Source organism: Brassica oleracea, chromosome C3 (genome assembly GCF_000695525.1).
Source record: "Brassica oleracea var. oleracea cultivar TO1000 chromosome C3, BOL, whole genome shotgun sequence".
Taxonomy (NCBI): domain Eukaryota; kingdom Viridiplantae; phylum Streptophyta; class Magnoliopsida; order Brassicales; family Brassicaceae; genus Brassica; species Brassica oleracea.
In genome coordinates, this window is record NC_027750.1 from 2,504,743 (window position 1) to 2,517,380 (window position 12,638).

Here is a 12,638-nt window from a genome sequence, read left to right on the forward strand (position 1 = left end):
TCATCTACTCATCAAGCACTATGATCACCCACTCATTTACCAAATTAAGCACCATCTTTGTTATTTTATGTATTGTTGTTCACTATAAATACCATCACTCATCTCACTCTTTTGTACACCAAAAAAACAAGAACAAGAGTTTATAATCAAAGAATCATTACATTTTCTTCTTCCTCCTTATAATAAACTCTCTCCCTTATATTAGTGTTATTTGCTTCCTACGGATATTAAATTCTACTCTTATTTAAATTTCTCGATACTGTAAATTATAAGTTATTTCATAACACTAGGTAATATGTCCCTTGAGAACTTAAAAAAAAATAGGAGACGATGAGACAAGAAAAAATATTATAGGAGACACGTGGCAGATAATATTTAAAATAGACGGCTGAGATTAACTTAGACTCAGAGCCGCTAGATAGGAAAAACGAAACGTTTTGCAAATTCGAAGTTGCGCCATTCATGTTTTGAAAATAGCTAACGCCGACCGTTTAGATTTCTCTCTTTATCTTCCTTGTCCCATTTGATCCCAAAAGTTTTTAAAATCACTCCTCTCTCAGTTAATCAGACAGTCTGAAGTGTGTTTTTGCCTCCAATCTGAGATTTTTCGTTTGCGATTTGGGCTTAATTGGGACCATTGTGGTCTCCCTAGTTGAGATCTGATCGCTTCCGTTTCTGAAGCTCGTCGTCGGTGAGTTCTCTAGTTTCATAGTTAGAGATCTCGACCTAGGTCTGATCAATCGTAGTATCTAGATTGATTAGGGTATATGATGTCATATTTGAATTGATTGTCTGGATGTTCGAGATGTGATCCCAAAAAACACCAATTTGTTGCTGTAATAAAGTTAAGCTTGGTGTATGTTTAGTCCTAATGATGTAAATTGACGGAGTGGGGAATAACTTTGCAGAGAAGAAAGACAGCGCATGGGAACTGGGGTTACTATTTTTGCATTTTTATTGAAGAGATATGGAAAGTGAGTGTGCAACAACTCCTCCTCCTGATGGGCTTACTGAAGGGAACCCCTCGAAATCACGTCAAGGGTATGCTTCTTCTTGTTTTATATAACTTTTACTTAATAAGGTGAAGAAAACCGTTTTCATGTCCTCTACATATCACATCTATTCATGCCCACATGTTTTTTTGTTTTGTTATTGTTGTTTCCTTTCTCTTTACCCCTGTTCGTTTTAAAGACGCCCCTAGTGGCGGCAGCGGCCAACAATTACCCTATAAAAGAAGAAAATTCAGAGTTTTAAAGACGCCTCCAGTCGCAAGCTGATAATCGGGGGGAAGGAAACCGGAGTTGCCGCTGTCGCTGATATTTTCAGCGTTCTCCTTACTGACTTTTATTTGCCGCAGCGTCGAAATAAACAAAACGGATTTGTCTTGACTGTGCTGTGTTCGCCCTAACCGTAGTGATAATTCAGAGACGCAGCCGCGTTGGTAAAACGAACAGGGGTTTTGTGTTTATCTGTTTGATTTACTAGGTTGTAATGTTTGGCCCTATCTAGAACTGAGTTGCATGACAATCAATATGTGTTTTGATTTTATAGGAGGACTAGTGGCCCAACTAGACGTTCTACTCGAGGTCAATGGACGGCTGAAGAGGTATAGTTTCATGATTCCTTCAGCTTTTATTTTAAAAACATTTTTTACCAGTGCCGCTTGATTCAATTGGTTAATCTGGTTTCATTTGCTTGATGCATGAAACAAAGTCCACCCTGTGTGTGTTCATTTGCATGATATCATTGATCATGCTACATAATAATTACTTGTTCTTTATACCTAAAATGCAATTTTTCTTAGATTATATCTATGTAATGCACTAAAGCAGAGACACACAAGAAGTGGCCTTTTCAATTGTGCGTTTCGTCATTCTTTGATCTGCATATTTGATCATTTGTTGACCTTGCAGGATGAGATTTTGAAAAAGGCTGTCCACAATTTTAAAGGCAAAAACTGGAAGAAGATAGGTAAAATTTCACAATTTGACATATACTTTGCTGACGTTTCTTTGGCTAATTCGATCTCACATCTTTGCCTGGTCTGCTTTTTCTTAACTTCCAGCTGAATATTTCAAGGATCGAACTGATGTCCAATGCCTCCACAGGTGGCAGAAGGTCCTTAATCCTGAACTTGTTAAAGGGCCGTGGACAAAGGAGGTGACACATCTTTTTTCTTCACTACTTTTATATCTGCTTCTTGCGTACTTAACCCTATTGGCTTTATACTTCCTAAACATCCTCTATGAGTGCTTATTGCTCTCATTTGACATGTGTGTAGGAAGATGATATGATTGTTCAGTTAATCCAAAAATATGGGCCGAAGAAGTGGTCCACTATTGCTCGGTATTTACCTGGCCGTATTGGAAAGCAATGTAGAGAGAGGTATGCTTATATGTACTGTTCTCTATAAACAACAGTGTTTTATTAAGCACTTGAAAGCTTTTCAATCTCTAGATTTTTCAAAAGGGTGTGATTGATCTCAATAGGTGGCATAATCATCTCAATCCTGCCATAAACAAGGAAGCTTGGACTCAAGAAGAAGAGCTGGTTCTGATTCGTGCTCATCAAGTCTACGGTAATAGATGGGCAGAGTTAACAAAGTTCTTGCCTGGAAGGTACTAATATTTTTACTGTCATAAGATAACCGTGCATCTCTATTTGTTCTAGCAATTTATTTTGCGTTGCTATGTTATCAACAGGTCTGACAATGGAATCAAAAACCACTGGCACAGTTCAGTTAAGAAGAAACTAGATTCCTATATGTCCTCTGGCCTTTTGGATCAGTACCAAGCCATGCCTCTAGCTCCTTACGAGAGAAGCTCCACGTTACAATCTATAGATGGTAATGGCTGCGTAAGTGGACAGGCGGGGAAAGAAGTAGAAAACTGTCAGATTTCAACCCTGGCTAGCTGCTCCATATCTGCAATGGATTATCAGAATGGAATGATAAACATGGAGCATCACTTTCACCCCTGTGGAAACTCTCACAAGAATGAGTATTATTATCCGGAACTGGAAGATATCTCGGTCTCCATCTCAGAACTCTCTTATGAAATGGAGGACTGTTCACAGTTCCCTGATCATAATGTCTCTAGCCAGGATTGCCATTTTGATTTTCAGGAGCTGTCGGATATTTCACTTGAGATGAGACATAGTATGTCAGAGTTACCAATGCCATACGCCAAGGAGAGCAAGGAAGCTTCTCTGGGAGGTCCAAACTCCACATCAAATACAGATGTGGCTACTTACACCAACACAGCAAACGTTTCTGAAACAGAATGTTGCAGGGTTCTTTTCGTTGATCAAGAGAGTGAAGGGCTCAGTGTTTCTAGATCTTCTACTCAAGAACCAAACGAGGTTTCTTCAACAAAATCTCCTATGCAGACCTCTTCTTCAAAGTCTATTGCAACAGCTGCTTCAGGCAAAGAAACTCTCCGGCCGGCTCCTTTGATCATATCACCTGATAAGTATTCCAAGAAGTCATCTGGATTGATATGTCATCCTTTTGAGGCAGAACCAAACTCCAGGACAAATGAAAATGGTGGCTTCATATGCATTGATGGTCCATCATCAGCGCCTAATAACTCCAGCGAAGAAGATCAATCATATCATTTGAATGATTCCAAGAAGTTGGTTCCAGTGAACGACTTTACTTCTCTAACAGAAGTTAAGCCACACTCTCTTCCTAAGCATGAGCCAATGGAGCAGCATCATGAGGATACGGAAGCATCATCATCAAGTCTCTCTTTTCCAAGCTTGGACCTACCTGTCTTCAACAGCGATCTCTTACAGTCCAAAAACGATCCGTTGCACGACTATAGCCCTCTTGGCATACGCAAGCTGCTGATGTCCACCATGACGTGCATGAGTCCCCTTCGGCTGTGGGAATCTCCCACTGGTAAAAAGACGTTGGTCGGTGCGAAGTCAATCCTGAGGAAACGCACACGTGATCTCCTGACGCCGCTGTCTGAGAAGAGAAGTGATAAAAAGCTTGAGATTGATATAGCAGCCAGTCTTTCAAAAGATTTTTCACGTCTGGATGTGATGTTTGATGAGATTGAGAGTCGAGAAGATTCAATGTCTCTTGAAAAACCAGAGCAATCTTGCTTGGATGCAAGTGTCAAGGAGAAGGGTGTTGAAAATGTAAGTCTCTTCTTTCCTTTAAGAATTTAAAAGGCTGTTGAGTTATCAATCTTCATATGAAACTTGGTTGTGAGTAAGTACTTGGTTTGATTATGAATCTGGTTGGTAGACTTCATGTCATGGTCATCTAACCGTACATAATAGAATGGTTTTGCTTTCTCAAATTAATTCACATTCATCATTTCGTTTCTGTGCATTTTTTTTTTTTACCTGTCATGTTATAAACAGTGAACGGATAAAACGTTATGCAGGTCGAAAGTTTATCTGGTGTTCTTTCTGAGAACAATAATACCAACAAGCAAGTACTGTCTCCTCCTTCTCAATCAGTAACCAAAACAGAGAAAGCACAGGTTTCAACACCAAGAAATCATTTACATTCTTCTGCAAGTCTTTGTTTGGTAATAAATTCGCCTTCTCGCGCGAGAAACACCGAGGGTCATCATGTTGACAACGAGACACGCAATGAGAATTTCAGCATGTACATATACTACACACCTTCACTTTTTTTTATATTTTTCCATTTTTGCTTTCAGTTGTTGCTATAATGAATTTTGCTTCTTCTCTGTTTACAGTTTCTGTGGAACTCCATTCAGGAGAGGTCTTGAATCTCCCTCGGCGTGGAAATCACCGTTTTACGTAAACTCTCTCTTGCACAGCCCAAGGTTTGACACAGATATAACTATCGAGGTATCTCATTATTAGGCTCCTTCCGTTATATATTCAACCTCTTGCATGCATGCATTGCCAAATTCTTTTAGCCCATATATAAAATGGCAGTTTGTGCTTGTTTCTTTCCAGGACATGGGCTACATTTTCAGCCCTGGGGAGAGAAGCTACGGGAGCATAGGACTTATGACACAGAGAAATGAGCTTACGAGTGCGTTTGCAGCATTCGATGCCATGGAGGTCTCACTTTCAGCAAGTAACTATGATGATGCAAGGAAGATGAAGGAATTGGATAAAGAGAATAATGATCCTCTTCTCGTAAAATATATACTCCCATTAATCATTCACTCTCTAAGTAAATTCTATGATTTTAGAAACGAAATAAAAATGTTTTTCTTTCCATCTTTATAGGCGGAGCGTCGAGTGCTGGACTTCAACGATTGCGAGTCTCCCACCAAAGTAACAGAAGAAGCCTCATCCTCTTACCTCTTGAAAGGATGTAGGTAAAAAGGCCAGGAACCTCGATACATAATATTCATTGCACGTATATGCATCTTCTATAAACAGACTCTGTCCCCTGGTTGGATCAAATTCTCTGTTTCTTCTTCTTTTAATGGATCAGCTTGAATGAATTTATGTAGATACTGTGTATTCAATATAATATAGTATATACATCCCTCATAATTGCCTGCAATGAGTATGCATGTCCATATACTTGGAACTTGCAAGCAATGAGCATGTCCATATTTTTTTGAAGCAATACACGTGCATATGGAGTATATACCAACTTTTTAACTTCAACGACCAGTAACAACATTCTTATTCTATGTTAGGTTCCATAAGCTAGAAACCCTTAAAAGATAGAACCAAAAATTGAAAATTGGTTGCTGTCTACAAAGTTACATTGAGAATGTAAATAGTAGAAGAGGCACAAAACTCTCTTGCCTACTTTATTAACCCCTGAGATGAAATAACAATAATATTAGTGACAATTAACTTGTCACTGCCGGAAATACTGAAAGAAGGTAAGATTCTTTATTATCACCATGTAACCGTGGTGGTGGTGTGAGATGTCTCAGAGGGCTTTGGTGACAACGGCATGGATAGCGTCTGCAAGGTGCGGTACAGTCTTCGAGCTCAGACCAGCCATACTTATCCTCCCGTCGGATGTCATGTAGATGTGGTACTCTTTAGTCATGTAGGAGACTTGAGCTGGGTTTAGCCCTGTGAAGGTAAACATACCGATCTGTTTGATGATGTGAGTCCAGTCTCCAGGCGTGCCTGTCACATTATTTCAATGTTACTTAACAGTGTGATTTGCTGTTTCCCTATGATAATATACAATCACATAGGACCTTTACCTCGAGCACGTAATGCCTCGAAAAGCTGTTTCCTCATGCTGATGATACGATCAGCCATGGCTTTCAGTTCCAGAGTCCATTCGTTGAACAAGTTCCTGTCACGGAGGATTACAGCAACGATGGATGCACCATGGATCGGAGGGTTTGAGTACATTGGCCTTATTACAAGTTTCAGTTGGCTCTCAACTCTTCCCGCTACATCTGCTGCTTTGCATACCTACAAGCAAGCCCTTTATTGTCATATTTCGAAAAGACAGTAACTCACAGCAGCACCACAAATCCTGAGATTTTATTTATTAAATTGAGTCTTACAATGCTGAGAGCTCCAACACGTTCTCCATAGAGTCCCATGTTCTTTGCATAACTCTGAGCAACGAGCAATTCTCCTCCATCAGCAACAAACATCCTAATTGGTTTCGCATCTGTATCCAGACTTCCACTCGCAAAGCCCTTCAATGAGAAAAGAGATAAGACGAGTATTACCATTTATCGAGAGCAGAAATGGTTTAAACATCAGCTGGTCCTATACAACAACAAAAGGTTCCAGAGAGCAGGTGTACCTGATAAGCACTATCAAAGAATGGCATCAATCCTTTGGAACGCATCAACTTTCTGATTTGCTCCCATTGTTCAAGGGTTGGATCAACACCAGTTGGGTTATGAGCACAGGCATGGAGAAGCACTATCGAACCCTGTGGAGCAGCACCAAGGTCTTCTAATAAACCTGTGAATAGAAAAAGAAGAAGAAGAAAGGGTTAGAGTTGACCAGCTTAACAACTTTGAAAAGATTATGAGATTTCTCACCTTGAAAGTTCAACCCACGTGTTGATGGATCATAGTAGCGGTAAGTTTTCACTGACAAACCAGCAAGGGTGAAAATTTTCGGATGGTTTCCCCATGTTGGCTGAGGAATATAAATTGTTTTCTGGAAGAAAAAAAGAAGATCTCAAATTTATATGAATGTTTATTAGGATGATGGAATTCAATCAGACGTGAAAAAAAAAATATACTTTAAGCATATCTACCTGATGATAATGCCTGGCCAAAAACTCCCCTCCAACTCTCAGGGAACCAGTACCAGACAAACACTCCACGGTTGTAACCCGATTCTCCCGAATAGCAGGACTAAGTCACGTATGAAAACACCAATCAGAAAGAAACTGATGAAAACATAAAGGATAATCAGAGACAACACTGTACCTGTCAGCGCCTAATATGAGCTTAGCGCTTAACTTGTTGAACTCAACCAATCCAACAATGGGAAGATACTCCTTGATCCGTGACCTACAGAATAATCACACAACAACATTATCATCAAGCACCCATTCATAAGGTTGTATACTAACCAAAACTCAACCCAGAGGGAAAGAGAGATAAACCTGTCATTGATAAGCTGCTGCTCAGCTTTCCTCACAACATTAAGAACCAAAGGTTTCCCCTCCTACAAACACAGCACCATTTATATAAAAAAAAAAAAAAAAAAAAAAAATTCCAACAAGACATAACACCATTAGAGGAAAGAGCAGAGACAAGCTTCACTAATTATATTACCTCAGTTCGGTAAGCACCAACTCCCAAATTCAGCTTGATTGGGCTAGGGTCTTTGTTATATGCAATTGTCACCTGTTCAAAACAAGAATATATATCTCAGAGCTGATAACAAATAACACATGTTTCTAAATTTTCCAATAATCATCCATGAAAAAAAAAACGAGTAATTAAGTAAAATTATATCTGTTCTGCTAATTAAAAAAAAAAAAAAGCACAAACATCAACGCTTCTGATAATACATAACCTAAGCTTCTAAAATTTTCAAATAACTATCGATGATAAGCTTCTAACATTATATCTGTTGTTCGCATTAACCAAAGCCAAAATCAGTAGATCAAACATCAAATTCTCTCAATCCATATATCATCGTGACACCATCGAGATCGCACTAATCAACACCCGATCCAGAATCACAAAACAAGCTAGAAACATCAAATGCGTACAACAACAAACACATCCAAAATCAGCGTCGAATACGTTTTATCTATATACACATACAAATACATCAAAGGAGGAGAAGGAGAAGGTACCCCGAGAATAGCATCCTCGGGAGCTTGAACAAGATGAGCGAAAACAGAACCTCCCGCGCCTCCCGACGTAGGCGAGGCGAAAACGGAGCTCACGCGATCCGCATCTGTCCCGGCGGTGAGGTGACGGAGGAGAGCGCCGATCCTGCGATCGCTCGGCGACGACGATGAAGAGAAGTCGTTAGTTTTCATTTTTCTTTCGATTTGTTGTGTATGACTGAATACGAATTAGCTTCATTTCGTTCCCTTATTAATAACAGTTTGGATTTTTCATTTTTTTTTTTTACATAATCCAAAGATGGTGGTTGCCACGTAGGGTTTCGCATAAAGTTGCGTGCCCGCGTTTACGTTTGATATTATGATAAGGGACGGACCATCATCGTCATCAAAGATAATACATTAAAAAGTCTTTGTAAGATTATCCTTAAAATCCGGCAAGAAATTAAAAAAAATTCAAAAAGTACTTCCAAAAATAGGGTTAAAATTCACATTTTAACTGAGAAAGCAAAATTAGCTTCGTTTTATTTGACTATTAATTGTTTTCTTTCAAACATTAGTTTTCAGATCTCAAGTGAAACTTCTTAATCATATTCATTATATTTTTTATTATAGTGGTTTTCGTTAATTAGTTTATCGTTAAATTTCTCCGATTTAAACTCTTTGGACATTTAAATTAACGTAATCATTTGTTATAAAAATTTGAAAAAAAAATCTAGTTTAGTAACAAAAACCTTATATGTTTGAAATGATCAGTGTTTAGCTTTGTGTTCATTAGAAGAGCATAGTAGAAAAAATTTACGATGACGTATATATGAGCTACAACTTTATTGGATTTTGTCAACGAGTATAACTGGACAAGATTAAGATCTGGTTTAATTTATTTAGATATGTATTATGACAAAAATGTTTTCGAGTTCGTTGGAATGTTGAAGCTTGCTTCATTAGAATATAGATGATAGAAATTCCATTATAGATTTAAAAAAAAAAAAAGGTGTTATATACGTCCCTTCAAGAATTCGCTTAATTAATTAAGTTGATAGCTCAAATTTAATATGATTTTTAGATCTTCATTTTAGATGATTGTGATAAATTTAAATTTGGATTATATATATATGGAACCGTTTAGGTAATGCCAGAAACAAAATTACAAACTTAAGGCTACTGTTCAAAGGGAAGCTTTCGATCTGAAGTCCTGTAAAATATATATACTGTTTTAAAGGTTATCGGAGTTGTTCATACATATATACTTAGTTGATACCGACATTTTCTTGCATTAGTTCAGAATTAAAATCATATGTTCTAGTATATATACCTGATCGTATAATGCACCGTCTTCGGTTAGGTGCAAGGACGAATCTATAAGTAAATCTTAGTGGGGTACTGGTTAAAAACTTAAAATATATAGAATCGATTACTACGTACAATAAGAATTATTTTATAAGTTATCTAATAAATTCTTCTGAGTGTACATTATAAGATTATAATAATATTAAAACATAATTTACCGGATGTATATATCAAATATGTGAACCCAATTTGCCTCTCTTTGCGTCCAGTCATGGTTAGGTGTTGATGGTCCACTTTTGACAAGGTCTAATACTTTTTTACGGTTATGTCTTTCTCGTAGTGGAAGTGGCTCTTGGGTTTGGCATACGGATGTTGATGTTTTTACATCTTAATGATGAAGATCCAATTCATTGGATTATCGATGGCTTCATTGAGATCATTATAATCTGTTGGCTTTGGAACTTCATCTGGTTTTAAATAAATTCTAGATGCTAAATTAGTCTCATAGTCTTCGTTTTTGTAGTGGGAGTTTTTAACAAACTTAGTTATATAAATAGAATCTTTCAACTCTGAACTATTACATAACGCAACTTAATAAAGATCTATTCAATTATAAACTGTCGATTTTAGTTTTCGACCGAATAAATTATATGGATCTTTAGATTTAATTATTTTGATCATAACAAGAAACCATAAATGCTGAAAATGATACCTGGGAACTTAAATTGCTTACACGACAGTGTAAGTGTTAATTGGATGTTTGTGATGTAATATTGCAACGGCTCATATCATGGCGTGTTTGAGCTGTAAGTTTGTACCTCGCTTGAGCTCTAAATATCCTCCTTCCTCTTATTCCACAAAATTCGAGTTTCTATAGATTAGTACGCCTTGCGAGGTAATCCAACATGGTAGCTAGTAACTAACAATTACTCTCTCCGTTTCAAAAAAATCTATATTTTAGAAAAAAAATCTCCTTCAAAAAGATATGTGTTTGACATTTTCAAATAAATTAATTGCAAATCGTAAACTTCAAAAAACATAATACTCCCTATCCGAAAGTAAGATTTTTTAGATTTTTTTTCTAGTTCCACAAAGATAGATTTTCTATATTGTTAAGGTAATTTTTTATACTTTTGAGGAACATTAATTGAGAATATTTGAATTGATTAAATTTCATTTGTGGAAAGTTATTGGAAAGTGTATAATAAAGTAAAAAATAAATTAAATTATAAACATTTATTAAATTCTTAATAAGCGTGCATATTCTAGAAATCTTACTTTCGGGAATAGAGGGAGTAGTGTTTATAACAAAATTATTGATTAAAAATTATTGGTTAAAAATTATTGGTTAAAAATTATAACGGAAAATAATGTACTGGTAGCTAAAATTTGATATATTTTCTTAATAAATGTGAAAAACTTAAAACATATATCATTCTGAAACGGATAGAGTATTTAATCTGATTTTCTTAACCAAAAAATAAAATAAATTATTTAATCTGAATTTACCTCCAATTTCTGTTTCAAAAACCCTACCGCCTATAGTCATCGAGTATAATAAGTAACAACTGGATTTTAAGAAGTGAGAGCAATGTATTTGCATGAAAATTATTTTGGCGGTTCATGTTTGACAAATTAAAATCACTATCCAACTAAGTTCCCACACAGAAATCAATAGAAATTATTGTATACAAACTTATCTAATAATTATTTCGAGTAAAACTAACAATGGATCTAGAAATCGGAAATAATTTACCTTTTGCAAAATGTTACTACGTAAATAAATACATATCTGACGTGGTCAGTTACGTTTTAGCTATATCAAGTGCTGTTTGTGGGTGTTTCTTCTTCCAGCAACAATGATGCGCTGGATCGTGTGGCTCACATGAAATGCCTTTTGTGTTCAACCCAGTTCCTAGGTACTCCCTCTGTTTCATTATAAATGTTGTTTTAGGTTTCGATACACGGATTAAGAAAACAATCAATTTTGTACATTTCCTATAAAAAATACTATTACCTATACACCTAGCCATATTTCAACCAATAGAAAAATAAATTTTACATTGAAAATCGAAAACGACACTTGTTTTGTAACGAAAAAAATTCTCTAAAACGACACTTAATATGAAACGGTGGGAATATAAGAAAAGAAGGGATTCACATAGGCTAGGAATATTCTATAAATATTTTATTATATTAATATTTTTTTGTTCAAAATATCACAATAAAAATTTGAATCAATTGTTGGACTTATTTAAGTATATGGAAAATGCTTTATGAAATTTTCCTAAACATTTTTTCTTGATATACTACTCTTTGAAAATTTAATAAGATATGTGGTTTTAGCATTAGTTTGTTTTTTCATACTGTGACCCATACATTTATGAATAAAGTATCCAAATTGAAACTAATCAATAACTATCATGGATAATACTCAATTTGGCTAAAAAAAACTAAATAGCATATCAATACTTACTAGCAAATTTGATTAGCATGTCAAATAATAACTAACTTTAGTATATAAAATATTTTCAAAATAGCACATCAAAATAATTAAATATCTTATAATTAATACTAGATGCAGTTTTGTTTTTTTTCTATAGACTATGGTTTACAAATTACGTACAATTGATATTAGCCTAGGTATTCTACTGAAAGTTATACTAATTAAGACATAATTCACTACAAGAAAACAGCGGCATACTGAGGGAAAAAATCGTCGGTATGTCGTCGGAATAACGCTATTCCGATGACATACCGACGAAAAAAGTCTTCGGAAATAACTCCTCGGAAATTCATCTTTCCTCGGAAATCCCTCAGAAATTTCCGACGGAATTCCGAGGAAACCCTATTTCCGAGGACCACAAGTTCGTCGGAAATTCCTCGGAATATTCCGAGGAAGATGTCGTCGGAATATTCCGAGGGATAAACTTCCTCGGAATATTTCCAAAATTAAAAAAAAAATTATAAATTTACTTTTTTAAATTGAAATTCGAAAATATAAAATTAAAATTGAAATAGAAAACATATTTAAAATACAAAAAATAATAAAATAGTTTTTATAAATAAAAAAAATGTTTTATAAATACAAAATTAGTTT

The 12,638-nt window shown here is 35.9% G+C and overlaps 2 protein-coding genes across 2 annotated transcripts; one reads left to right on the forward strand and one right to left on the reverse strand.

Moving 5' to 3' along the window:
* The first annotated feature begins 472 nt into the window (after positions 1–472).
* LOC106335544 (myb-related protein 3R-1-like) lies at positions 473–5,496 on the forward strand. The gene is made up of 12 exons (XM_013774087.1): positions 473–691; positions 909–1,041; positions 1,552–1,606; positions 1,914–1,971; positions 2,066–2,160; positions 2,282–2,385; positions 2,490–2,618; positions 2,703–4,146; positions 4,398–4,624; positions 4,719–4,833; positions 4,945–5,130; positions 5,224–5,496. Exons 2-12 carry the CDS (start codon positions 968–970, stop codon positions 5,317–5,319), a joined length of 2,583 nt encoding a protein of 860 aa, XP_013629541.1. The 5' UTR covers positions 473–691; positions 909–967; the 3' UTR covers positions 5,320–5,496.
* Positions 5,497–5,620: 124 nt separating this feature from the next.
* On the reverse strand, positions 5,621–8,509 carry LOC106335545 (aspartate aminotransferase 3, chloroplastic). The gene is made up of 10 exons (XM_013774089.1): positions 8,255–8,509; positions 7,725–7,796; positions 7,553–7,614; positions 7,374–7,457; positions 7,199–7,298; positions 6,978–7,098; positions 6,734–6,897; positions 6,486–6,623; positions 6,174–6,390; positions 5,621–6,093 (listed from the first exon to the last, which is right to left on the reverse strand). The coding sequence occupies exons 1-10, from the start codon at positions 8,441–8,443 to the stop codon at positions 5,888–5,890; spliced, it is 1,353 nt and encodes a 450-aa protein (XP_013629543.1). The 5' UTR covers positions 8,444–8,509; the 3' UTR covers positions 5,621–5,887.
* Positions 8,510–12,638: the final 4,129 nt, after the last annotated feature.

Bases quoted from the DNA above. Each gene is read 5' to 3' on its own strand.
- LOC106335544 (XM_013774087.1), top strand. From the start codon at position 968: ATGGAAAGTGAGTGTGCAACAACTCCTCCTCCTGATGGGCTTACTGAA. The intron at 4,147-4,397 runs GTAAGTCTCTTC...AACGTTATGCAG, and splicing joins AGGAGAAGGGTGTTGAAAAT to GTCGAAAGTTTATCTGGTGT. The intron at 4,834-4,944 runs GTATCTCATTAT...GTTTCTTTCCAG, and splicing joins ACACAGATATAACTATCGAG to GACATGGGCTACATTTTCAG.
- LOC106335545 (XM_013774089.1), bottom strand. From the start codon at position 8,443: ATGAAAACTAACGACTTCTCTTCATCGTCGTCGCCGAGCGATCGCAGG. The intron at 7,615-7,724 runs GTAATATAATTA...CTGTGTTTGTAG, and splicing joins TTGGTGCTTACCGAACTGAG to GAGGGGAAACCTTTGGTTCT. The intron at 7,099-7,198 runs GTAGATATGCTT...TTTTTCTTCCAG, and splicing joins TGGCCAGGCATTATCATCAG to AAAACAATTTATATTCCTCA.